Source organism: Populus nigra, chromosome 18 (assembly GCF_951802175.1).
Source record: "Populus nigra chromosome 18, ddPopNigr1.1, whole genome shotgun sequence".
Taxonomy (NCBI): domain Eukaryota; kingdom Viridiplantae; phylum Streptophyta; class Magnoliopsida; order Malpighiales; family Salicaceae; genus Populus; species Populus nigra.
The window spans coordinates 1,856,964-1,883,798 of NC_084869.1; the positions used below are offsets into that span (position 1 = coordinate 1,856,964).

Below are 26,835 nucleotides of genomic sequence, written 5' to 3' on the forward strand. Positions count from 1 at the left end.
AGGCCCATCTAGTGCTTGCCAAATGCATGCAAACAAGAGGAAGAGGAGGTATATCAAGGTTTTGTTTGATATGAATTTTGTTAATTGATTAATTTTTTTCTCAACTTTTGAATCATAAAAAATAATAAATATATTTGATTAAAAATAATTTTTAACTTTAATTAAAACTTTGTTAAAAAATTAAGTTTAAATTTTGATTTAATCATTAAGAGTTCAAATTTTTGAATTCTAATTTATACTACATTTATTCTTAAAAAAAGTTACTTTTGAGTAGTTTAGTTGTTTAAACTAAAAATCAAAATCAAAAATCATTTTTCATAAATCATATCAAACTGGAAAGTCTGATCCAACTCAAACAAAAAATGATCTGACTGAGACATTCTTTATTTTTTCTATATATATATATATATATATATATATATATATATATATATATATATATATATATAAACTTGTAGCACTGAAATGCCTATTTAGAGTTTCTGCAATTTCTTAATTTCCAGTAGGATTTCTATCTGCATTTTAAGCAACCAAATCTGATTGAAAATATTGTATGATAAGAAAGATAATTGAATCAGACTGAATGGAATTCAAAATAAGGAAGTCTAGATCCTGAACAAAGATTTGAGCCATGCTACAATAAAATAAAAGGCATATAATATATAGCACGACGCCAGTTGATGCCTGCCTTGATCAACTTGTGGTTTCAAATTCACCCTGGTGCACTAGCTCTCTCCAGAAAGCCAAGACAACTTGTGAAGTTTCTCTGGTTCGAACTACATATAACTGGTCTGGCTAGGGTTAATATTGCAAGGCATTTGCCTTAAGATTCTTCTTATGATTGAGAGTGTGTAGCAGGAATGGTATCGGCAAAGAACTTGTCAACTGATGCAATGAAAAAAGAAATTCCATAAAAAACCTGGAGGCAGAATGAAAGTCTAAAAACACCGAGGAAAGAACTGGCAATTTACCATTGTCATTTTGCTCTGAAGGATCACGCAATCCAGTAGAAACCAAATATTCTGTTCAAAATATGAAAGAATAGCATGAATTATGCAAGCTTAAAGCAGATAAAAAGAGACATTTTTATGAGATTATATAATGAAGGTTCATGCAGTTTTTGCTTAAACTGCTGGCATTGAGTTTCCTAGAGTCCTGCAGTGATTAGTTGGATGAAACAGTGAATTTCTTGAAACTAATTTAGAATGACATATATGCCACAGATTATAACCTAGCAGACCAGCATCGCAAAGAGTTTCAGAAGATAAATAATTTCACCTCACCTCCTATATCTGACAAGTTATTGAAGCCAGCATTAGCAGTTTGAAGTAGAACCTGCCCCGGACTTCGCACATGAGATAACTCTGCAAGGTCAAAAGATGAAGGGTCCACGCTCTTTGGCATCTCTCTTGGAACGAAAGGATATTGATCAAAGGGTGCAACTGATACAGGACTTGGAATCTCCGACTTAGTAAAAGGTTGAGTAGGTGCTATATCGGCTGTGTTATTGTCCATTGGCATCCTTCAACGAACAGCAGGGTAGAAAGATCACAGCAGCATAAACCAAGTGTTTCTATTATTCCTAATATATTGTTTGATAATTTGCATGATCTTTAAACCCTTCAATTAAATAAAAAATTTAACAAGACTTGTACATATCTATGCACACATTTATGTATGTCAACTTGGAAGATGCACCGGGTTCCAGTTGAATCAACAGTCACAACATAATGCGTTAATGATGATGCAAATTTGTGTGCAAGAAGCATATTACAAATCAATGCAGATTTATAATGTCGAGAATATATAGCTATAATGATAGCATTTAGAGTGCATTGAATGAAAGATATAAGCAGAACGCAAATATATCACTCATGAGACATCCACATGGTAATTTCCTAATATTATCTCCAGTATAATTGTATAAATTACTAGCCACTTGAACAATAAATGCTAAGAAAAGAAAAGTCAAAGAAACTGGACTAGGGAAGTCTCACCATCCCCCATAATTCATATGAGTTGAGTGGAAATTCCCACTTTCAGGGTTTTCATAAACCAAATCATAGTTGGAAAAGGTTCCCATGGAATCATTCTGGGGATGAACAGTTGATGGAATTGGATGCTGCTGCAGAAGGGTATATCCATTATGTAGATTGTCAACTGTGCTACAGAAAAGGGATAAAAAGCTCTGATTCAAAAGAACAATCATGATAAGACTAATAATGTTTTACTTGCTGGAAATAAGTCGCATAATAAATAACAACTTCAGAACAATTCAAAAAACTTAGTGAAATTGTCTATTTTTGTACTTGGATTTTTGGTTTTTATTTTGAAGAAAGTTTTGGGTTGAGTTTTACGTGCCTGATAAGTGATTCAAAGTTTCTTAAAACTCTTAAGCACTCCTCTAGTCACCTCTTTGTAATGTACATGACTAAAGAAACATCATAATTTCACTACCATGAGAACATTTCTTTCACTCAAAAGATGTCTGCAAAACTTTCCATGACAATCGACAACAATCCCCTTGCATACCAGTGAAGAAAAGGCAAAGAACAGAGATGCTACCTAGCTGGGGGTAAAGGCTAATTTCAGGGCATCAGAGGCCCAGCTCCAATCTTCCATTCAAGCTAATAAAATTATCTCTTACAAACACTGATAGCAGTAGGGAGAAATGTTGAGAGCACATTTATTCTATTGATATATTTGTTCAAATTCATTCAGAAGCCAATTGTCTTTTAACTTTATTATGCTATCAACACAATACAATATCTATGGCAAGATCTCACCTGGCATGTGCTGAATGCCTTCCTGCATGGGAGCCAAGGGATACTCTAGAGGTGCAGCGTAATTAAGCAGATGGTGGTGCTTCTCAAGTAATTCATTGAACACAGAAATTTGTTTCTTCAGAATTAACTTTATGCAATAGGCCTTAAAAAATTCTGCATTTTCTTGCTCCAATCTATTCCATACTAGAAAAAGAAAAGGATGTTCAAGCAATTTGATAGTTACTTAACTTAATATGAAAGCAATAATTTATGGTTCATATTAAAACCTTGATTCTAAACATATGAAGCAGATGAAGATAGCATGGAACAGAAGAACAGGGGAAAAGGGAAAGGTTATCATTAGCAACAATTGATCACAATGATATAACATCAGCCAGGCGCATCAAATGATAGAAGAACCATTGTTCTGACATCTCATTCTTTTTGTCTGTTATCAGGTCATGAACTTGCAAGGTTGTAGGAGGCAATGCATTTCTGTATGTAGAGGAGAAAATAAGAAGACTTGTAGGAGGAATGAGTGATTTACCTATTCTTGTAAAGTCAGGCTGAATTCTTGCTTGTTCAAAGAGTGTCTTAACCACTTCATCTTTATCCAAAAACAGCTGCAGACACCTTTCAATCAAATCTTGGACCTACACAGCCAATTATATTAAACAAAGTGAAAACATCTGATGCAGATGAACATTAAATGAAACCTCTTACAATTCTAATTTCTCTACAGAGAGCAGCTGTGTTGTTGTTGCTGGTAATAGGCACTGAACCGGTACCCGCCCCAGATGCGATATTTTGTTGGTTTCTTGGTGGCTCACGAGATGAAAGTGTTGAGAAACTTGCTTCTTCCAAATCCTGTGAAAGTTCATTTCAATTTGTGATCCAAACCAATAGAAAACAATAGGTTCAATAGCATTCAATCAGCTTGAGGTGGCAAAGCATTGCAAACAATTTGGGAGGTTTTCCGATAATTGAGAATTCCTGTTGCTTATTTAACATTAACTGTAGTTTGATTAGAACAACAATTTCGACAAAAGTAACAAATATTCACCATGACCAATAACTGCATGCTGTAATTGCATACACAACCCAGATTCTTACTGGTAATTAACTAACAGTGTTCCGCAACTGGGATGATACTGTGGTAGCACTCCAGGCTGGTTTGCTACTAACTACAGCATTAATATCATATGACATAAGACTTCAACTAATTGACTGGTTCCTTAAGAAAACAGACAAATAAATCATGAGGTGAGGAAGTCAATACCTCTTTCACCCTCATTTCAATTCAATAGCAGCAATCAACTTTTCCTTGTTTGAGGTTGGGATCTCCCTTGATGCTGTACATGAAATTATGGTCACCGGAAATTTGATAATATACAATAGAAATAACATACTATAAGGAAAAATGATTCTTCTAATCCTAGACAATTTTATGTTTTACACCCTTTTTGTTAACTTGGTAAATAACAGAATTTTAAAACAAGAACAAGAAAAACATCACCTGAAAATAGAAAAGATTCAGTATTTTTTCTCTTTTGCACTTTCTTAGTATCCAAAAAAAAAATCAGTAATTTACACCACAATCACATTTAGTTGCTATTCTCGAACATAACTCTAACTGAATTTGATGATAAACCAAAGAAATAATAATATTTCTTTAACTTCTACAGAGTTTCACTTTTCCTGCCCTCATAAGAAATAAACAAAAAAATCAAATCACAGAAAAAAACAATTCAATCAAGTTGACGATTCAAATTTTCTTACTTCCATTCTATAAGCAAGCAAACACATCCAATCCAACAAAAACAGCAAAAAGATTCAAACTTTGAGTAACAAAAACTTAAATTCTACACAGCCATATTTTTCATTTCCTTTTGTTACTCACTTCATAAACAACCAAATGAAGAGCTCAATCAAAATCAACAATTCAATGAAGTTTAAGATTCCAAATTTCTAAGCAACCAAACACACCCACCTCCCTAAAAACACCAAAAACAACTAAAAGCTTCAAACTTTAAAGCACATCGGATTACAGAAACTTGAGAACTGCCAGGAAATCAAAGATGCGATCTTTGATCACAAATAACTGACCTTCACCAAAACTGGAAGGGGATTAGAGCGGAGTGCTGGCCACTGTATACAGGAGGAGTGAGAATCTTTCATTTCAAGCTTTCTACGTCACTCTACAGTGCGCAACTGAAAGTTGGTCACATAAACAAAGAAACTTTAATGGGCTTGAAGCCCAAAATATTATCAGTCATTATGGTTAAACTTTAGTGGTTATACTTTGAAAGCAATATTTAAGATATAAATCAATAATTATTTTATAGTTTCTAGATTTATTTTTTAAAAATTATTAATTTGAATTTTAAAAATTTTAAAATCACTAAAAAATTATATAGTTATTAATTTTAAAATTTATAAAATTAATTAATACATGTATAAACTATTTCGAATACTCACTTTAATAAAATATATTAAAAGAATAAGATTAGAATAAAAGTTAAAAAAAAGAAAAAATTACACGCTTTGTACTAAAATATCAAACTTAGCCACACCATATTATTTTTAAAAAATTATCGTAGTTTTATTTTTTTTTCAATAATTCGGTTTCAAATAAATAGGCATGTAGAACCTAAAAGTATTATGTTTTTTAAAAAACACATGCATGATTGACATTACTTTTTTTAATTAGGGAAAATATTATTTATTATTAATCTTAGAACTCGCTTGGGTTAAATTCAACCTGTTTGTAACTGTTGTAACTTTTTTTAAAATTGTTTTTCATCTAAAATAATTAATATTAAATTAATGTTTATTTATATTTTTTATAGTTTTGATATATATATATATATATATATATATATATATATATATATGAAAAAACATTATATACCATGTTACCAAATAGGCGTAAAAATAAAAGCAAGAAACTCAAATAATATATTTTTAATTTTTTAAAATTTATTTTTGATATTAGTATAATTAAAACAATATAAAATTAAAAACACTTTCGGAAAAATAAAATAAAATCAGCCTAATACTCGGCATTTATTCCAAAGCCAACCATGTTTATAAACAAGTAATTAAACTGTTATTTAAGTTTACATTGCAAATTAGCAATAAGGGTTGTATATTTTCTTTAATTCATGCTTTAGCACAAGCACGCTTGCTTTCGATACACTTAATGGATTTGCACCATCATTTGAAGTCTTTGGTTTCAACACCAGAGTTTTCTTGAATCGTCCTGCACATGCAGATGCTAGCAATACAGACATGGACACCTACGGGCCGGACATGGTGGTTTTGTTTCACAATCTGAATTCTTGAAACATTTTGGGGTTGTTACCGGCGAATCTCTTCCCGCGGCTTCAGCTGATCCTGGCAATGTTAACAATGTTCCACCTGTTCATATATATGTTCGCATTAGTTGCCATCAAGAGTTGAGCATATAGCAGTCACCGGCAGCAAAAAGAAAAGGAAGAAGATAATAGCAGTTTATTTTCAGGTTTAAGGGAGAGAGATAGAGACTAACAAAATGAGTTGATCAAGAGAATGGCCAAGAAAGCCAACTTGAACATGTCATCATTTCAGGAGTTGATCATTTAGAGAGTTTGTATCCTTCAGCTGTTCAGCATCAATGGCCATTCTCAGGAGTAATTGAGACCGCATCTGCAGTTGAGATCATGGTTTGATATCATTTCACTCAGAGACAGAGGGAGAGCTTTAAACTCGAAAGATGTGGTTTGATAAGCCTTGTAATCATAAATTAAGTGGTTCCATGACAGCTCCAGGCTTGATTCACAGCACAGAGGTGTTGCTGCTGGCGGATTCTGAGTTTCTTGGGGTGACTGGATATAATATACACTTAAATTGGATGTTACTATGAAAATATTTGTCAATAATTTTCAAGCTGATAGATCACACTCCCCAATTCCCGTCCCCTTCATGACAGATTCTCTTGCGACTTTGTATATTTTTTGCTATTGCTGATCACAATTTGCCCATATCAGGGACGACTTCTTTGAGAAACACAAGTCTCTGAATTACTACTGCACCCTGCGCTAACTTGATTAGAATATCACTAGTTTATTCCCCGTGCTTTTGCTGCCGTGGCTTGGAATGTAAAAAATATTTGAATCATCAAAAATATTTTGGTAATGTTATTGAGCTTATAATAGTTTAAATTTGAAAAATTTCAACCCAATTCTTTGCTTAGTACAATTTTAAATTAAATTTTATAAAAATTATTTCGATGTGATTTTATTAACTAACTGTATTCATTCTAGTCAATGAACAAGCACAACATTGATTTACAAGGAAGTAGGCTTACATTGAATTCAAGTAGTCAACAAAGTTACTTACAACATAAATTTCACAGCAGAAAACAGGACAGCAATAGTCCGTAAAATTTCACAGCAGAATAGAACAGGACAGCAATAGTTCGTAACCATACCCACTCTCAACTTTTATTAAATCACTCAGAGAACTTCACTTTTCTGTACACAGTTTTATAGTTAAAAGTTTCAGCCTGTCTCCTGATAGTGGCAACAAGCAAGCATTTTAGTGGTAACCGATAGGAGCAGGAGCTTCCTTCAGTTCGCGTCCTTGATAGTGTATGTCCTGCAAGTGATTCAAGAACAATAAATTAGAATTCGAAAAAGGAAAAAGAGCGGTGTTAGAAGCAGAAAATGAATGATTAATTTAATCTACGCAGAGAAGGAAAGGCCTCAGTTGAAAAATCATGATGAAGTTGGACAATTTCAATCGGATTCTCACCGATGCGAAGTGATTCACATCGCGGTGATGTGCTTCATCAGCTCTAACAGCCACAACAACATCGCGGAGGGTGGAGTTGGGAGGCAAGCGCCAGTAATCAATAGCAATGGCAGGAGCAGGAACATTCTTAATGTTGCCTTTGTCCACCTCCTTCAGGAACTCGGTGTAAGAGTGAATAGCTTCCTCCTCGAGATACCCCACCATGCGATGAGCGAATTTGGGGGAGATGAGGTAGCCAAGGAAGTAAGCATTGAAGAAAACACCTTGGACAGTAAACACTAGAGCACGCTCATACCACCTGGGATTTGACACCTCCATGAATGTCATGAGATGCATTCGCTCGTTTTCAGCCTCTTCAAGTAATGCTTTGATCCATCCTCCACTGTGCTCAAATCGCCTCAAGGACCTGCAGTGCAGCAGCATGCCTCCTACCATTCCTGGCACTGCTGCCACAGTCTCCAACATCATTGCGCGGCAGCCATACCTTCTCTGTTACATACAGAAATAAGACAAGTTTTTTCTTGATGAATCAATTTGTGTTCAAAATTTGCCTTGCACATCTAACAATCTATTTGGTAATTATTGTCAATGTAATCCATTGATGCTCATTCAAAATCAGTAACACATGCACGGAATCCCTTCGTCTTTCCCTTTGAGAAAGGCAAGAAATCAATAGAAACATCTTTCCTAAACTCAGTTTTTGGTAAGTATTCATGAAAGAACATTTACCTCGATCATTTTTACCCTACCAATTTCATTTCATGGATACATACCAATCAATTGACAGGATATTCCTCTGTCAATTTGTAGCTGTCCTCTGTTACTGTAGTTCTGACAACAACAGAGGGGATAACCCTAGCATCCTGTATTGCCTCAAAAAAACAACACAGAAATCAAAATTTAGGGTCCAACAGCAACATTTTAATGGATAATCATTCAATTTTTGTTCACCAAAAACAAAATCTTGCATAATCTGTCAATCCAAAGAAATATTAGCACAAGCTATTTAAGAAATCTAAAGAGTAAAAACACCTCAATTGATTTGATCAAAATAACAAGAGAAAAGAAGGGTAAAATGAATCAACCATACCTGAAAGAACAAATCAGTGGGCCATCTGAGAGACTTGACAGTCCAAAAAGCCATTTTGTCCAGAAAAGTGGCAGGGGCGTGATGCTTCGTCAGATTAATTGATAAATCAGCAGAATATGTCTCCCATGGCTTCAATTTCATATAGCAAACCATAAGCAAAAGATCAATCTTCAAATCCAACAAGAAAAGGAAAAACACACATATTTCCAGAAGATTTTTTATGCTATATATCTTAACAAGAACAAAAAAAAATCCCAACGAAACAAAAAAAAAATTAACTTTTTTTAATCAAGAAAGCATGAAACTTTGATTCAGGAAACCAAAACCATACATGAAAAAGAAGAGCCCATAAGCATTTATCAATGAAAACCAAAACAAAAGACAAAAAAGTTGAAAGCTTTAAAGAAAGTAGCAATCTTACTCTAAAACAATTCCACTTCCACTCAGTTCCATCTTCTTTAGTAACCCTACTAGGAGGAACACCCCAGTAACTAACAGTCTCCTTCTCCTCTTTATCACCACCACCACACTCCGCAACCGGCTGAACATTCTGTTGTTGATCCTTCTCACTAAAACTCGCAGTACTCCCATGCCTCAAACCAAACACCGAACCCCGAGCCAAAAATTCACCAACATTCCCACGCACAACATCCCCATGAAACCCCATCGCTTTAGCATGGACAGCCTCTTTGACTAACATCCCACGGGCAGTGGCTGTTGAGAAACAACGTGCAACCAACATCATGGAACTCGCCAACTTGGTGGCTCCTCCGCGACCTGCCATCATCAACATCTTGAAGATCAAGAATGGTAACAAGAAGGGAAGTATTCTTTTCTTGCAGGAATTCTTTTGTTAGAAAGTTTGGAGAGGAAGAACGAGGGAGGCTTTTTGGTCGTTTTATTAATTTTGTTGGGGTTTAAAGAGATGTTTTCCCCCTCTATATATATGTTGGGTTTAAGAGATGCTTGTCCTCTATATTATTCATGTCTATGCCATGAAGCTTCTAACGAAGTACAATATATATATATATATATATATATATATATATATATATATATATATATATATATATATATATAAAATTATTCATGGTTATCTTTTAAGCTTCTAACAAAGTACAAGTGTGTGTGTATTCCTAATTTTAATTATTTTGAGGGTTATGTTTAGGTTCATAATTAAAAAACGATTGTTTGGCCAATTAAGATATATATTATTCATGCCTGCATGTCTCATGAAGCTTCATGTTTTTGGTATCATCTAGCAAGTGTGTGTCCATATATATATATATATATATATATATATATATATATATATATATATATATATATATATATATATATATATATATATATATATATATATATATATACAAAGTACAAGTTTTTGATACCATCTAGAAAGTACAAGTATGGCCAATTTAGGTTTTGCAGCTTGCCCTAAAATATCTGAACTGGCAAAATAAGAGCCAAACACTTCTTCTAATTTTATATTACAAACCCCGCTTTCAATCGATCCCCCACAGCCACCGCTAACCAATTGATTAGTAATTAACTATCTGTATTCCGTTGTGGGTTGTAATTTAAAAAAATTGGGTATGGAGATTAATTTAATATATTTTGACATAAAAAAATTAAATGTAAATAAAAAAACTTATGTAGGAACTAATCAAATAAAATCGATAATTATCTATGTAATAAATAAACAAAAAAAATCACTAATAATAACTGAAAAATAAACTGAAAAAATTAAGAGATAGAAGTAGATTAAGATATTTAATTCCATAAAATCAGATATTTACTTTTTTGTCTATTGATTTCTTTATTAAAATCAATAAAAAAATAATAAAAATAAAAACACGTATGAAACTGGTTGAATAAAATAAAAAAAATATTATGTATGGCAGAATACATTAGAAATATTATTTTTACAAACTAAAACTCATTTGTATAAAAAACAATTCTTCAAAAATTAAATACAAACAAGATATTAAAAAACACTATTAAAAAAAACGTGCAAAACTTGTGACTCAAGTTATGAGACTGAAACAAACCGATATAAAATAAATTAAAGATAACCTTAAAATCAATCTTTAAAAAAATAATTTAGAATTATAAAATCATAAAAAGAAAATGAGGAAAAAAACAAGATTTCAAACCGCATTAACTTTTCAAACCCATGAGTCGTGTCATTAGATAAGAAGCACCACAAACAGAAAAATTATGAAGCCCGATCTCCAATAAATTAAATATCAAAGGAAGAAACCGAGAAAAAAATTAATCACACAAAAAATTATAATTAAAAGAATAAGGGTGAAAATCAAAATAAAAAATAAATTAGAGGGCATCAAAAAAATTTAAATTGGAGATTTAAATTTAAAAAACTTTAATAAAAGGAAAAATAAATCAAAAGAATAAGGGCTAAATTGAAAAAAAAAATATAACATAAACTTTGATTGAAAAGTAAAATTGAAAATTAATAAAATTTTAACAAAAGAACCAAGAAAAAAATCAAAATCAAAAAAATAAGGATCAAATTGAGAAGCAAATGACAAATTATAATTTAATAACTAAATTGAAAACATAAAAAACTTCCATAAAAAGAACAATGAAGATAATAAACAATTAAAAACATGAAAAATAAAATTGAAAAACCAAAAGAAAGAAGGTTAAACATCTTTCTCTAGAAGAGAAAGAACATAAAAAAAAAAATGAATATTCATAACAACTTGTTCAATATTGGTTGTCATGTGTCACATCAACAAAAAAAAAACATAATGATGATTTCAAAGGCAAAATGAAAAGATAGTTTTAGCTACCAAATACCATTGGAAAAATATGAACACCACTCACCAATAATTGTTTTGAATAAAAAATTATTTTTTCAACTTAAAATACCATAATATCTTTTATGAGCCTAAAAATTAAAAAAAATGCGTGAAATGACAAAAATGCTGCTAGATATATACCTTATTTTTTATCTTTCTAAAAGTAAAAATGTATTTTGAATTAATTTATTTATATCAAGAAAATGAACCTCAATAATTCTACAGAAAAGGACAATTCAAATAATAACCGAAGAAATTGCAATATGAAGTACGAGTTAATTAAATAGAAATGCATAGTAATAAAGACATTAAAGTGATAATTAAACTTTCAAACTGAAGAAAATTGTCAAACCCTTCAAATACATAGTAATTCACATTCAAGTACTGGGTGGTTAATTTAGCTTCGCTGTACGGCGTCGTCTAGAGAGAAGGGCATCCGACGGTCATGAGTTTTCAGACACGAAGGATTTTTTATTTTTTTTTTCATGCAAATCGTGGCGCCGTAACGCCTTAGTATTTTTTTTATTTTTTCTTTGAGAACAAGTTTCGGAGATGGCGTAAGACTTTGCCATGCTGGAATATTCCTTTCCCATGAGAACGGGTCCGAGTTCTTCTCCCACTCCATAAATTTATTGATTTTTTATATTAAAATTAACACAATAAATTTAAAATATTGATGGAATAATATAATTTACAAAATAGTGTATTTCATACATATCCGAAAGGGTTCTAGAACACATGTCAAAATTGAATTCTCCTTAAAAAAACAATTTCAAAACATCTTTTATTTTTAATATTAAAATGATAGTATTTCAGTTTAATCTAGACCAATCAGAATTAATTTATCAAACTTTTAATCTTAAAAATAAACTCGGTTGATTTTAATAATTTATCAAAATAAAATGATAGTTTTTATTTTGATATCAAACATGTGCTTCTACAAATTGTAGAGATGTGTTTTTTTGTTTTAAAATTCATTGTTTAGCTCATTTGTGTATAATAAAACCTAATAAATAGTCCTAAAACTCTACAAAGACCGGTTTACTAACCTCATAACCTAATAAACAAATTGACCTCTTGTTCTTTTTCATCGTTTCGGGTAACTCTCTCTTCTCTTAAGTTTTAAGATCAAAATGTGATGAAAATAGATTTTTGTGTCAAAATGTAAAAATCTCATAAAATAGGGTTCAAAATTAAAAAAGAAATAAGTATAGGGACTAAAATGCTAAAAACACATCCCAACTACAATAAACTAAAAAATAAAAAGTATAATAATTTGTTCCAACATCATTTTTCATCCTCGTAAATTTAATTATATTTAATTTATAAAATCTAGTTTAATTTTACCAAATCAAACATCGATTCAAAATCTTTTGAAACATTTCGATAAACTCTGAAAAGCTAATCAAGTAAAATCATTAACCTTTATCTTTAAATTAACTAAATTTAAAATGATTAAATTGAAGAAAAAAACAAAATAATAGAAAAAAATCAGAATGAAAAAAAAATTGTCGTGCAGGGCAGTATTGTAAGACACAATGTACGTACATTGAAAATGTCATGGGCATTTTTTTTTTAATATTTAATAGTTTTATATCCACATCGGTATGAACTATGAAGTACAACTGAGTCGAGGTGCATGAAGTACAACTGAGTTGAGGTCCTGTTTCTTTCTTGGTGAGAATCGTGAGGACTAGTTAGCTTGACAATTTTGAAACCTCTTTTGGTCCTAAGTGTACTATTTATTCTCTAGGTCAACATATCTATGCTGTAGTAAATGTTTGATTTTATTCTTTTAATTTCATAATTGGATATTTTAATTGTTATTTATAAAAAAAAGTTCACAATCAAATGCTCCTATGGATGTTCAATGAATATAGATTAGGTATTTATTTAAGTATATAATCTCATTAATAATTAAATGTGGTATTTATGCTTACAATATGTCTAGGAGGAAACCTTTTTAAATTAAGTAAGATAGAATCTATATATTTTTTTTACTTGTGCCCATAATATTGACTTATTTTTTTTATTTAAGATTTTGGTATTTATGATATAAAAACAAATCTAAAAAAAATATTTTTAATTAATTTTTTTTTAAAAAAACTATATTTTAAAAAAAAATTCAAGAAACAACAAAATATATTTTCCTTAACCACTACTCGGCATTTATTCCAAAGGCATCCATGTTTATAAATAAGGAATTAAACTTTTATTTCAGCTTACATTGAATAAAGGTTGTGTGTGTGTATATATATATTTATCTATGAAAAAAATATATTTTTAATTAAATTATACTATTAAAAAATATTACATATCATATTGTAAAAATAAAAACAAGAAACTCAAACAATAAATTTTTAATTTTTTTTTAAAAAATTATTTTTAATATTAAAACAATATCAAAACAATACAAAATCATGAAAAAATAATTAAAATTTTTAAATTTTTTTAACAAACTTTCTTAAACACAAAACAAAATCAGTCTAATACTCGGCATTTATTCCAAAGCCAACCATGTTTATAAATAAGTAATTAAACTCTTATTTAAGCTTACATTGCAAATTAGCGATAAGGGTTGTATATTTTCGCTTTCAAGCACAAGCACAGGCACGCTTCCTTTCGATACGCTTCATGGGTCTGCACACAATTAGAGTGTTCTTGAATCGTCTTGCACATGCACATACTAGCAATACATGTATAAATTAATGACATTAAAAAAAAAAACAGAAGACTTCAAATGAAAAATCCTTTTAAGATTAATTTTTTTTAATGTGATTTCAAGGTGAAAACTGCTAGGTAGAATTTTTTTTATTATTAAAACCCGGAAAGATTCCTAGGAAATTAGGCTCAAGGGTCAGCCAGCAAACATGTGAGGATGGCCGATGACCGTCGCTTGATGGGTGAGGCCCAAGGATTGAAATTCTCTCATCAAGATGTTTCAGGGATGGTTAAGAAGGAAAAGCATTTTGCGTGCTTAAATGCAAGCCGCCTATAATCAAGAAGAATGTTTTGGGTGCTTTAGATGATTTCTCATAAGCAAATAATCAGCAACAACAACAGGTAATTGGTATCCATAATCATCTGAAGGGATCATATTTATTTGATTTATCATCCGGGGATCACCAGTCCTTTATGACCAGTGCCATCAACAGTTGCTAGCGAACTCTTTGAGCTCCAAAACCAGGCAAACAATGAACAAGCACAACATTGATTTACAAGGAAGGAGGCTTGCATTAAATTCTCGTCCAACGAAGTTACTTACAACAGAACAGGACAGCAATAGTCCGTAAAATTTTACAGCAGAATAGAACAGGACAGCAATAGTCCGTAACCATACCCCCTCTCAACTTTTATTAATTTAATCAAAGAACTTCACTTTTCTGTACACAGTTTTATAGTTAAAAGTTTCAGCCTGTCTCCTGGTAGTGGCAACAAGCAAGCATTTTAGTGGTAACCGATAGGAGCAGGAGCTTCCTTCAGTTCGCGTCCTTGATAGTGTATGTCCTGCAAGTGATTCAAGAACAATAAATTAGAATTTGAAAAAGAAAAAAGAGCGGTGTTAGAAGCAGAAAATGAATGATTAATTTAATCTACGCAGAGAAGGAAAGGCCTCAGTTGAAAAATCATGATGAAGTTGGACAATTTCAATCTGATTCTCACCGATGCAAAGTGATTTACATCACGGTGATGTGCTTCATCAGCTCTAACAACCTCAACAACATCGCGGAGGGTGGAGTTAGGAGGCAAGCGCCAGTAATCAATAGCGATGGCAGGAGCTGGAACATTCTTAATGTTGCCTTTGTCCAACTCCTTCAGGAACTCGGTGTAAGAATGAATAGCTTCCTCCTCGAGATACCCCACCATGCGATGAGCGAATTTCGGGGAGATGAGGTAGCCAAGGAAGTAAGCATTGAAGAAAACACCTTGGACAGTAATCACTAGAGCACGCTCATACCACTTGGGATTTGCCACCTCCATGAATGTCATGAGATGCATTCGCTCGTTTTCAGCCTCTTCAAGTAATGCTTTGATCCATCCTCCACTGTGCTCAAATCGCCTCAAGGACTTGCAGTGCAGCAGCATGCCTCCTACCATTCCTGGCACTGCTGCCACAGTCTCCAACATCATTGCGCGGCAGCCATACCTTCTCTGTTACATACAGAAAAAAGAATACATCAAAATTTGCCTTGCACATCTAACAATCTATTTGGTAATTATAGACATTTGATTCCTGGTATTTAAGAACTAATCATCACATTTATGATCCATTTGCGATGCTCATTCATTATCAGTAACAAACAGAATCCCTTTATCTTTCCCTTTGAGAAAGGCAAGAAATCATTAGAGCCACCTTTCTTTCTTAAACCCACTTTTTGGTTTTTCCCTTGACAATTTCATTTCATGGATACATACCAATAGGATATTGTTCTATCAATTTGTAGTTGTCCTCTGTTACTATAGTTCTGACAACAACAGAGGGGATAACCCTAGTAGCATCCTGTATTGCCTCAAAAACCAACACAGAAATCAAAATTTAGGGTCCAACAGCAATATTTTCATGGATAATCGTACAATTTTTGTCAACAAAAAAAAGTCTTCCATAATTTGCCAATCCAAAGAAATATGCGCAGTCACAATTTATGAAATCTAAAGATCAGAACATGAAAAAAAAAAACAAACAATTGATTTGATCAAAATAACAGAAGGAAAGAAGGGTAAAATGAATCGACCATACCTGAAAGAACAAATCAGTGGGCCATCTGAGAGACTTGACAGTCCAATAAGCCATTTTGTCCAAAAAAGTGACTGGGGCATGATGCTTCGTCAGATTAATTGATAAATCAGCAGAATATGTCTCCCATGGCTTCAATTTCAAATAACAAACCATAAGCACAAGATCAATCTTCAAATCCCAAAAAGAAAAAGAAATACACACAGATTTCCACAAGACTTTTTATGCATATATATCTTGTCCAGTACTGATCCTTACGGCACAAAACTTAAGAAAGAGAGCATATCTTCAACCTGCTCTAAGACACCACCTTGACAGTAATCAAGAAAGTCCCAGAAAAACAAAAAAACAAGTTATTTTTTTTTATCATGAAAGCGGTGGGATTTAAGAAACCAAAACCATACATCAAAAAGAACCCACGAGTCTTTATCAATGTAAAACCAAAACAAAAGACAAAAATGAAAGCTTTAAAGAAAGAAAAATTCTTACTCTAAAACAATTCCACTTCCACTCAGTTCCATCTTCTTTAGTAACCCTACTAGGAGGAACACCCCAGTAACTAACAATCGCATTCTTCTCCTCCGCTTTATCACCACCCTCCGCAACCGGCTGGCTATGCTTCACCTCCTCCTGTTGTTGATCTTTCCCACTATAACTCGCAGTACTCCCATGCCTCAACCCAAAAACCGAACCCCGAAACCAAAACTCACCAATATTCCTACGCACAACATCCCCATGAAACCCCACCACTTTAGCTGGGACGGCCTCTTTGGCTACTATCCCACGGGCGGTGGCTGTTGAGAAAGAACGTGAAACCAACATCATGGAACTCACCAACTTGGAGGCTCCCTCACGACTTGCCATCATCATCTTGATGATCAGGATCTAGTTCAAAATCAAAGATCAAGAATGATAACAAGACGGGAAGTTCTGTTTTCTCGGAGGTTTATTTTGTTAGAAAGTTTGGAGAGAAAGAAAGAGAAAGGAGTTTTTGGTCTTTTTGTTTGTTGGGGTTTAAGAGATGTTTTTCCTCGATTTATATATATTTGGCGTGTGGGGTTGATTTCCTAATTTTAGTTAATTGTAGGGTTATGTTTATAATAATTAGCTGGCGGTGGCGGTGGAGGTTGAAAGGGAAGGTGTAAAGTGCAAAATTAGGAGAAGGGGGTGGCTCTTATTTTGCCAATTTGAGATTTTTTTTGACCTAAATTTGCTCATGAGATACGCATGCGTGTCTACACCAAATTTACTAAAATTACATAATTGACCTTGTTTTCGAGGGAATGATTAAGTATGTATTTAGTAATGTAATAATTATTTTTTATTTTTAGTATAAACACATTAAAATAATAAAAAAACCTTTAAAAATTCAATTTAGTATTTTTTAAATATAAAAAATAATTTTAAAACATATAAAACAAAAAAACACTCCCTCAACCTTAGAAATTCATTGAATACAATGAAGAAACAAAACGCAGTGCAAATCACGTTCCCAAAAAATTTAATTTTTTTTTATTAAAATTTAATATAATTTATATGTTTTACATTGTTTTGATATGCTGATATCAAAAATAATTTTTTTAAAAAAAAATTATTAAAATGTATTTCAACACAAAAAGTTATTTAAAAAGCAACCGTTACCACACTGTTAAACATACTCGAAGTTGGCTAATTTAGAATTTCTATACGGCGTCGTGCAGTGATAAGGGCATAATGATAATCGCAATGATCATGAAGTTTCCAGATTCGATTTTTTTAAAGGAGAAGTAACAGCGAGGCATTTATTATTATGAGCTGTATAATTTTATATTATAGATTTGTTTTGCTTGGAGACCAAGTTTGCGTGTTGGTCAAGAATCAAGACTTTGACTTGCTGGAAGACTCCTCTCCAAGAGAACGGGTCCAAGACCTTGCTATGCTTGGAATATTCCTTTCCGAGAAAACGGGTCCAAGTTTTTCTCCTTGTCCTGAAATTTCTTTACCTGTTTTGCCCTGCCACTTGTTTCCAAACATACGGGGGATCTCATGACACGTAAGAAAAGAAGTTATAGTTTCTAAACAAGCTCGAGGAGGCCCAATGAATTTTGTTATTGTTATTTTTAAAAAATAAAAAAGGCTGCAGCCCAAACCAAACTTCACTACAAGCAACTCGTTTGGGCTCCGACAAACCTTACTATATGGGCAAGACGAGACATGAGATAAGTGATGCCATCTTAAGCCTTTTTTTCCAAGCTTGGGCCTTTTGGTTTCACAATTAAAAATAATTGAGAGTAACAATTACAATTTATTTTATTTATTTATGTGAATAAACTTAGGCCAGATTTTCATGCTGGAGTGGAGGTGCTGGGTTATCTTTGGAGGATCTTCTAATATTAGAAAGGGAAGCTATTCTGGAGAATTATATCAAATTTCCAGCAATGCTGTGTTTGATGGAACTCGGTTTAGAACAATGAGAGCCAGGGAGGAAAAAGAAAGTGCGAAATGAATATCCTTACAGACTAGGATTTTTGTGGAAGATGCTGAAAAAGCTTTTCAAGACTAGGATTTTAGGTGTGGAATGATTATATGGCTTGGGAGATATAGTATAGAATTGACCAAAAGCTATGGATGTAATTTATGTGGGAAGGGCAAATGCTAGTCATAAAAGGGAGACCTGCAAGGATGACAGGAACTGTAGAGGATAAGATTGCAGAAAAAATGATTTGTGATTAAGGACACCAAAACTGGTTGCAACTTGGTCAGTTAATGGACTCTGTTGGATGATCAAACAGAGCTTCATGAATTAGAAGTTACTGAAGTGGTACCTGCAGAAGTGCAGTCTGTGCTGACAGAATTTGAAGATATATTTGCAGAACCTCAAAGATTACCCCTTCAGAGAACCCATGATCACAAAACTGTGCTTAAAGAAGGGGAAGAGCCAGTTAATATGAGGCCATATAGATATCCTCCAGCCCAAAAGGATATCATTGAACAATTGGTTCAAGAAATGTTGCAAGCTGGAATTGCACATAAAATTATTCCATGGTAAATTTTTTATCACTTGATGGATAGTGAAATAGGTGGCGTAGAATGTTGATCTCTTCAGCTGTGTTTGTTCCCTTCGAAGCCAGTCAAATTCTTCAGTTGCCGCTCAGCTTGAGAAAACCCTAGGTAAGCAGTCTGGAATGTGCACAGAAATGGCAACTTTTCGGTTAAAATATCGTCCTGTCACTTAGCGAGAAAAATCCAGACAGCATCCACGGCAGCATCCACAGGTTTCACCAAAGTTAAGGAATTGAATCAGGCTGGCTCTTTTTATTCTCAAATGAATCTATTTAGTGTTTTCTGATGTGATTATTTGGGTTTAACTATAGAATGGCTGGTGTTGCTGGAGGCAGGGTTGTGTCCCTGCCCGCCGCTGTTCATGCGGAAAGTATTGTTTTCAGAAGGCACATATGAGCATGGTCAACAATGATATATACGTGGGCATGAGAAAGATGGAGACTCTGCTGGCATTTCTTCCAGCGAATCTAAAGAAATGGCACCAGAACCGATGTCAGTCAACGTTTCAGACCCTGATTTTCAAAATTTTGACATTGGACTGAACAGAAAGTTCCTTTGAAATGACGAGGTCTGAGCTGCCTCTGATATGGAAAAAAGATGGGATGCCGCAGGATTATGCTCGAATTCACTCATTGATCTCTTTGCAGCCATTTAAGATGGATATAAGTTGTCTAACATGGTATAAAAAAGTGTTGTACCCGTTATGTTTTTAAAATATTTTTTATTTAAAAATATATTAAAATAATATATATTTTTATTATTTTTTAAAAATTATTTTTAATATTAGTATATTAAAATGATCAAAAAATTAAAAAAAAAATTATTTTAAACAAAAATTATTTTTAAAATTCATCAAGTTTTCATTTGAAACACAATACCAAACATTAATAGAAGCGACAACTAATTTGGCTCTCTAGACTGGCTAGGGGTGTGGTCTTCTAAAAACTTGAAGTGATTTGAAAAAAAATTAAGCAATTAGGTAAAAAAAAATAATGAATTGATATAAGTTCAAAAAGATTTGGTGAACTAATATAGTTTGACTATTTCACGCTCTAGAAACATGACATTTACTAAATATTGCTATTTTTAAGTGTAACAAGATTGTTGTTGCGCTTCAGAATAGCGACATTTAATAAATGTCATGCTTCTGAAACGCGATATGATCAATCTGTGCTATTTTTTGCTCAATCAATTTACTGGTTTTGGAAATAACTAGGAAAATCTCAAAACTGTCAAAACGGAGGAGCCTTAGTGATATTTTTTATATCTAAAGATCTGACAGTCCATGTAGCGATGCAGTGGTTACTGTAGGGAAAACGACCTTCGAAAATTCCTGAAAAAAATTGAGCGCGATCTAACAATCAGATCAAAAGTTATGATCTTTTTAAACTATTATACTGGTCTAGCATGACCAGATCTCATTTTGGACTTAGACTTATCCTACTTTTCCATAAATGTATATGTTAGACTATCCACATAATATATTTAGAACAAATCTTCATTTAGTTTTGTCAGACTCATACACGACTGTTCAAAAACTCGCTACTGTGTAAATAATAATTTTTTAAGATTTTAATTGGAGTGTATTTTTTAGTTAACAAGTTGGAAAAAAATATATTTTTTGACTCATAAAACTTATTTGAAATTATATATATATATATATATATATATATATATATATATAATTAATTTTTGTTTGAAATAGTTGACTTATTAATATATCTGAATCTAACCAGTTGACCTATTAAGTTAGAAGATTATGAAGTATGACAATCTGACATTTGGAAGGGTAATATGATCAAATTATAATATTTCACAAAATATTTTTGAACCTAATTGAATTAATCATTGTTTTAAATTTACTGTGCTATTGGTAATTAAAAAAATTTCCTAGTGATTTCAGGACTGTCAGACATGAAATTAGCAAAAGTTCAATGTCTTTCTCGCACATAGTTACATGGACAAAAGGGTTGTCAGTAACCAGACCAGCTGCTATCCCTTTGGAACTTCTCCAGGTGATTGCAGAAGCCAGAGCGGCACAGATGATGGAGACTGGTGGAAAACCCGAGGAACAGTGCAGGGTTTTCCACAAATGAAAGTAGAGCCAAGGTGGATGACCCAGCGGATATCCCATCCGTATTTCCTCGGATGATTACAAAAGCCAGCAAGGCACAGATGGGGGATAGAAAGGGCAAGGAAGAAATGGCACAGAATTCTTCACCAATTCAGGTAGACCTCAGGTGGGAAATGCCTCAAAAGCTAGGAAAAGTGAAGAACAGGCCTGAGATTTTATTTTCTTACACATTGGGTGGACATATAAGTAGCCAAGTCAGCTAATGCTGTAGCTGATCACTAAATTTCTAACACCTATAGTTAAAAGATAGATGACTAAAACAACCTACCAAAAAGTTGCTTTACATGGCACGTTTCTTGCTCTCTAATAACAGAGTGTTTAGGGTCCTCTGTTCCTATCTATTGCCTTTTCTCTTGAGATCTCTCCGTCTTTCAGGTTTCTAACTTTTTAATTCCATGGCTTCTCCCCTTCCCTTTTCTCTATTAATCTCTACCTTTCTCCCTAACTTCCCATAGCTTTATCACCCTTTTCTCTGTCATTTAGCTGTTCACTTTCCATTGAATTCTTTCGGGCCTTTTGTTTTCTACAAGGTTCCTTGAACCTAGAGAATTAGTCTTGTTTGGTCAGTTCCCATTTGATACAAGAGGTTATATACGAGGGTAGGGGTTGAATTCTTGGAGTTTATTAGCTTCTTTATCAGATAAAGAAAAAAATAGTTTTTGAAACAAAGGTATTCCAGTAGAAAACAAGACGAGGGTTTTAGTTTTTCAAGATATGGAAAACATTTCTGGACTTGGTAAGGAAGATGATGATAAGATGGATTTGCCTCCTGGATTCCGGTTCCATCCGACTGACGAAGAGCTTATTTCTCACTACTTATGCAAGAAGGTTCTTGACATCAACTTCTCTGCTAGAGCAATCGGAGATGTGGACTTGAACAAGTCTGAACCCTGGGAACTGCCATGTAAGTCTTTAAGCTAACTGATCAATTTCTTTCAATCTTTCTTCATAGAGATTATGGTAAGTTGGGATTTCTTTCTTATGGCCATGGTTTTGTTTGGATGAAGGGAAGGCGAAGATGGGAGAGAAAGAGTGGTACTTTTTCTGTGTTAGGGACAGAAAGTACCCAACAGGTCTCAGAACAAATAGGGCAACTGAAGCTGGTTACTGGAAAGCCACGGGGAAAGATAAGGAGATCTATAGAGGAAAATCCCTGGTTGGAATGAAAAAGACCCTTGTTTTCTACAAGGGTAGAGCCCCTAAAGGAGAGAAAACCAATTGGGTCATGCATGAATACAGATTAGAGGGTAAATTCTCTGCCCACAATCTCCCCAAAACTGCCAAGGTACACCCCTCTCCTCTGTATGTTTCATCTGTTTTTGTTCAACATTCTGACTCTTTTTTATTGTTTAGTTATGCTGATGGATTTTTGCTCTTGTATCGTAGAATGAATGGGTGATTTGCAGGGTGTTTCAAAAGAGCTCGGCTGGAAAGAAGACCTATATTTCAGGTCTAGTAAGACTAGGTTCTTCTGGTAATGAATTTAGCCCTTATGGTCTGCCACCATTGACGGATTCTTCACCCTACAATGGCAAGATTAAGCCAGTGGCCGAGTCGGCCTACGTGCCCTGCTTCTCCAATCTCAGTGATGATCAAAGAAACCAACAAGACACAACTGATAGCTTCAACAATCATCTTTTTGCAATTTCTTCAAACCCTTCAGAGGTTTTTTCTCGAATGCCACTTCTGAATTCATTCTACTCTCCCCAGGCTGTCGCAGCTTCAGGAAATTTGCAACATCCAGGTTCTGTTTCACTTCAAGACCACTCAGTTTTAAAAGCCTTGATTGAGAACCAAGGCTCAAGCATGAAGCAGCAAAGTTCCAAGCTTGAAAGGGACATGGCCAGCGTCTCACAAGATAGCGCTGCAGATATGAACACTGAAATCTCTTCTGTCATATCAAATCTTGAAGCGGGAAAAAGGTCATTTGATGAACAAGAGGCACCACCTTCTACGTTAGTCCAATCAATGGACCTTGATTGTTTCTGGAACTATTGAAAGACAGTACTAGAAGATGAACCTCAAGTTGAAGAAGATCAAGAAAAAGAAGAGCTTCAGTTACTATTATTACTTATTCTGAAATTAAAATGTGGGTTTGTGCAAAGATTTCTTGAATCAAATTGATAAATTGAAAGACAGTGAACAATGTTGCATGTATTGTAAGAAATTATCTTTTGAATTATCTCCTCCTCGTCGTCGTTGTTGTCTATATTTGTTTGGTTGGTTGCTATCGTTATTGTCAAAATTGCTTTCGGATGCAGATTCTGTCACATATCATATTTAGTTGGTGGCTAACCGATCATATATATATATATATGCTATTGGATTAATAAGTGCTTAGTGCTTCCATTATTGAGATTATGCTTACATCATTGAAGATTATAAATCACATTCTCCATAGTTTTATATTGTGTAATTTGGGATTTTAAATGTCAAATTGCGAGGACTCTAACTGCATATGTTATTGCTGTGGGGACTCAATTTTCTGTTCACAAACACAGGTATTTTCATGTCAATTTTTACATATCAAAATCAAACTTGTTCCATCGATTCTTAGATATATGGTTAGTAATTCTTGAATACAAATCCATTCCATCAGCCTTCAAGAACTCGTCAAGATTAGGTTGAATTTATTGCTGAGAAGAAGTTCGTCTTTATCGATGAAGATAACCCACATAAGAACACCAGAAAACGCAACAGAATTTCTTTAATAATATTAATTAATAATCAATGTCTAAGGTGATAGAATGTTAACCACGATTCAAGGCTTGAATTGCAGCTTAACTCATGTTAATGAAAAAGATTAAAAGGTTAAATTAACAGAGACAAATCCTAATCAATCGTTAACAGCTCTCCTCCTCCCTAATTTTCACAGTTCATGCATTTGATTAATATACAAAATTGAGGGTGAGGACAAGGATTTTAGATGTGGTTAGACGCAACTGATCTTGTAATAAAGAAATTCGATCACGATCCATTCACTCATTTCATGATGGTGCGTGCATGCACACACTGTTTTCAAGCTGTAACGCTCTTGAAACATGACGTAAGAATATATCCTTCATGTCTTTTTATTTTATTTTATTAAATGTTTTGTGCCATGTGGGGTTTTAGGTTTTTGACACATGAACATAAATTTTTGACAACTCTCTTAACTAATTAGTTGAGTCCAACACGACATGATCCTCGACTAACTATGGAATTCAAGTGCTTTTGTCTTGCACAAGTTTTGTTGTGTCAGAAACAAGCTTTATATATATATATATATATATATATATATATATATATATATATATATATATATATATATATATATATATATATATATATATATATATTCTTCAATTTAGAAAGAATTAACCTCGCATTTAATTTAGATGGATATGTTTTATTTTTTATTTTAATAGTATAAAAATTTAATAGAAAACTAAAATGAGAGATTTATTTTTTTAATTACATATTTTTATTTTTAGTGTATATCTATTTGTTTTTAAGATATTAGTAGTGTGATTGGATTAGCCGTTGCGTATGTTGTTTGTGGTGAGGTCCATCATTAAAAATAAAAGGAGCAATAGCATAAAGATAAAAATAATATATTTTTTATAATTTTGAAGGATATAACTCAATTGGTCAAGTTCTAGGTTTGTTATCTAAAGGTTACCAGTTCGAATCCTATAAATTTCAAAGTTACTAAAAACTTACATGGTTGTTAATTTTAGAATTTATAAAACTAGTCGAGATATACGTACACAAATTAGTTTGAACACTCGTATTAATAAAAAAAATATTTTTAATGCCCGCATGTTTTATGCTGTTAAGGGTTGTATGCATAACAACCGCGAACCTGGAAGAATCTTAAGACAAAAGCATGAGACATATATTTTTAAAGGCTCTCATAATTATATTTGTCATGTTTATATTATAGAACATATTGCTTGATTGAGAATGATTATTCAAAGAGGGATATTGTGCTATGAAGCCGTCTAAAACACTTTCTTATCCTTTTTTTATATTTTAAGAATCAAACCACAGCAATACACCATCTTGACATGATAACAAACTCTCAAATATCTCTTTTTTGGAATTTATTTATTTACAAGGAATGAGCAGTGCGTACGTAGTTGATGGTATTCAAGAGTGATGATGATGATATGTTAACAAATTTATGAACACTTTAACATAAAACGTTTTTCGTTCATGGCATGAATTTTTATTATTATTATTTACGTGGATTTTCAGGTTAGTTTGCGTGTATCTCAACTAATTTCATGGGTCATGAAGTTAACGATCATGTAAGCTTCCAGTGACAATCATATTAATAACCACAGGGCTCAAACTTGAGATTATAGAAAAAATAAATATTTTGATTCCAAACTCTTACCATGAACCGTCTACTAAATGGTTTGGCATGCCACACTTTTATATAGAAAGGGAGTTGTTGTTGGATAATTAAGTACAAATATTATTTATATTCTATATTTAATTGATTAGTTATGATTTTTATTTAAAAAATCAGTAGACTTTCATTCTACTTGTGAGAAATTCATTAATATTTTATTCGTATCAAATGTTAAAATCCAGAGTATAATTACTCTCAAATTAAATCATTAATTACCTATTAGATAAAATAAAAAAATGGTTGTCAAGACTATTTATTTAGACAAATGTCTAACTTGCTTTTGCTTTCTTTTAGTTAATATCCTATGTTTTATTTTTAAAAATCAACATTATTTTCATCCAAAAAAAAAATTACCATATCAAAGTCAAAAGCACATCAATATTTAGGCTTAGTAAGAGAAAATGAATTGAAGATTAAATTATAGGATTAAAATTAAAGAATATTTAGAACAATAGTTTCATAGTTTTTTTTATAATAATAAATAACTCAAAGGTACCCTGAATTTGAACTTAGTCTCTAATTAAATTTTATTTTTTATTTGAGTATTGTGAGTTTTTTTTTTGGATAAAAAATAGGTCCTTTCATTCAGATTTCTATCTCACCGTTAATTACTTTCTAATTTTTAAATCACATGTTTTCATCACATAAGTTGTTCTTCTAGATTATCATTTATATCAAAATTAATAAAAAATAGTTTTGATAAAAAATAGTTTGAGATATTCAAAATAAAAAGATAAAGATTGAAAATTAAATTAAATTTGATTCGAAATTCGGAATCAAAATCTCAAAATTCAGAATAATTTTTAGTGATTTAGTTTTTAATTTTCTTGTTTAATTTTTATGTTTTTGCAAAATAAAATATGAATCATGTGAGATGTGTCGGCTGCCACAAAATTATGAGGTCAAGTTCAGGGAGAAAGTTAGGCCTTTTTAACGGCCGACACGTAATCATTTGGCCCCTCCTTCGATTCCGCGCTGATGAGACACGCGGCTCAGGTTTAGCTAGCGTCACCATCTCAACTTACATGGCCATGGACCAGTCACAGTGTGC

At 32.7% G+C, this 26,835-nt stretch overlaps 4 protein-coding genes across 10 annotated transcripts; 1 reads left to right on the forward strand and 3 right to left on the reverse strand.

The window, feature by feature from the left end:
* Positions 1 to 537: 537 nt before the first annotated feature.
* Positions 538 to 4,991, reverse strand: LOC133678241 (uncharacterized). 6 transcript variants are annotated; one of them, XM_062100502.1, is made up of 9 exons: positions 4,872 to 4,991; positions 4,045 to 4,117; positions 3,489 to 3,632; positions 3,313 to 3,388; positions 2,787 to 2,969; positions 1,998 to 2,160; positions 1,284 to 1,522; positions 972 to 1,022; positions 538 to 885 (listed from the first exon to the last, which is right to left on the reverse strand). In XM_062100502.1, exons 2-9 carry the CDS (start codon positions 4,057 to 4,059, stop codon positions 836 to 838), a joined length of 921 nt encoding a protein of 306 aa, XP_061956486.1. In that variant the 5' UTR covers positions 4,060 to 4,117; positions 4,872 to 4,991; the 3' UTR covers positions 538 to 835. The 6 variants fall into 6 exon arrangements, with proteins under 6 accessions (XP_061956486.1, XP_061956482.1, XP_061956483.1 ...); XM_062100498.1 differs by having other exon boundaries at positions 3,313 to 3,418; XM_062100499.1 differs by having other exon boundaries at positions 3,313 to 3,418; positions 4,804 to 4,965.
* A 2,101-nt stretch (positions 4,992 to 7,092) lies between these two features.
* Positions 7,093 to 9,639, reverse strand: LOC133678336 (ubiquinol oxidase 2, mitochondrial-like). Its single transcript, XM_062100631.1, has 4 exons — positions 9,071 to 9,639; positions 8,650 to 8,778; positions 7,560 to 8,048; positions 7,093 to 7,403 (listed from the first exon to the last, which is right to left on the reverse strand). The coding sequence occupies exons 1-4, from the start codon at positions 9,440 to 9,442 to the stop codon at positions 7,344 to 7,346; spliced, it is 1,050 nt and encodes a 349-aa protein (XP_061956615.1). The 5' UTR covers positions 9,443 to 9,639; the 3' UTR covers positions 7,093 to 7,343.
* Positions 9,640 to 14,688: 5,049 nt separating this feature from the next.
* Positions 14,689 to 17,235, reverse strand: LOC133678994 (ubiquinol oxidase 2, mitochondrial-like). The gene is made up of 4 exons (XM_062101550.1): positions 16,699 to 17,235; positions 16,213 to 16,341; positions 15,138 to 15,626; positions 14,689 to 14,981 (listed from the first exon to the last, which is right to left on the reverse strand). The coding sequence occupies exons 1-4, from the start codon at positions 17,077 to 17,079 to the stop codon at positions 14,922 to 14,924; spliced, it is 1,059 nt and encodes a 352-aa protein (XP_061957534.1). The 5' UTR covers positions 17,080 to 17,235; the 3' UTR covers positions 14,689 to 14,921.
* Positions 17,236 to 21,266: 4,031 nt separating this feature from the next.
* LOC133678993 (NAC domain-containing protein 100-like) lies at positions 21,267 to 23,567 on the forward strand. 2 transcript variants are annotated; one of them, XM_062101548.1, is made up of 3 exons: positions 21,267 to 22,289; positions 22,393 to 22,670; positions 22,772 to 23,567. In XM_062101548.1, exons 1-3 carry the CDS (start codon positions 22,100 to 22,102, stop codon positions 23,381 to 23,383), a joined length of 1,080 nt encoding a protein of 359 aa, XP_061957532.1. In that variant the 5' UTR covers positions 21,267 to 22,099; the 3' UTR covers positions 23,384 to 23,567. The 2 variants fall into 2 exon arrangements, with proteins under 2 accessions (XP_061957532.1, XP_061957533.1); XM_062101549.1 differs by having other exon boundaries at positions 22,162 to 22,289; positions 22,398 to 22,670.
* Positions 23,568 to 26,835: the final 3,268 nt, after the last annotated feature.

Excerpts from the sequence above, each read along its gene's own strand:
- LOC133678994 (XM_062101550.1), bottom strand. The coding sequence starts at position 17,079 with ATGATGATGGCAAGTCGTGAGGGAGCCTCCAAGTTGGTGAGTTCCATG. Across the intron at positions 16,342-16,698 it reads GGAAGTGGAATTGTTTTAGA|CCATGGGAGACATATTCTGC; the intron begins GTAAGAATTTTT and ends TTGAAATTGAAG. Across the intron at positions 14,982-15,137 it reads ATGTAAATCACTTTGCATCG|GACATACACTATCAAGGACG; the intron begins GTGAGAATCAGA and ends AATCACTTGCAG.
- LOC133678993 (XM_062101548.1), top strand. The coding sequence starts at position 22,100 with ATGGAAAACATTTCTGGACTTGGTAAGGAAGATGATGATAAGATGGAT. Across the intron at positions 22,290-22,392 it reads TGAACCCTGGGAACTGCCAT|GGAAGGCGAAGATGGGAGAG; the intron begins GTAAGTCTTTAA and ends GTTTGGATGAAG. Across the intron at positions 22,671-22,771 it reads ATCTCCCCAAAACTGCCAAG|AATGAATGGGTGATTTGCAG; the intron begins GTACACCCCTCT and ends CTTGTATCGTAG.
- LOC133678336 (XM_062100631.1), bottom strand. The coding sequence starts at position 9,442 with ATGTTGATGATGGCAGGTCGCGGAGGAGCCACCAAGTTGGCGAGTTCC. Across the intron at positions 8,049-8,649 it reads CCACTGATTTGTTCTTTCAG|AGAAGGTATGGCTGCCGCGC; the intron begins GTATGGTTGATT and ends TGTATGTAACAG. Across the intron at positions 7,404-7,559 it reads ATGTGAATCACTTCGCATCG|GACATACACTATCAAGGACG; the intron begins GTGAGAATCCGA and ends AATCACTTGCAG.
- LOC133678241 (XM_062100498.1), bottom strand. Across the intron at positions 3,419-3,488 it reads TCTGTAGAGAAATTAGAATT|GTCCAAGATTTGATTGAAAG; the intron begins GTAAGAGGTTTC and ends TTGGCTGTGTAG. Across the intron at positions 1,023-1,283 it reads TAACTTGTCAGATATAGGAG|AATATTTGGTTTCTACTGGA; the intron begins GTGAGGTGAAAT and ends TATTTTGAACAG.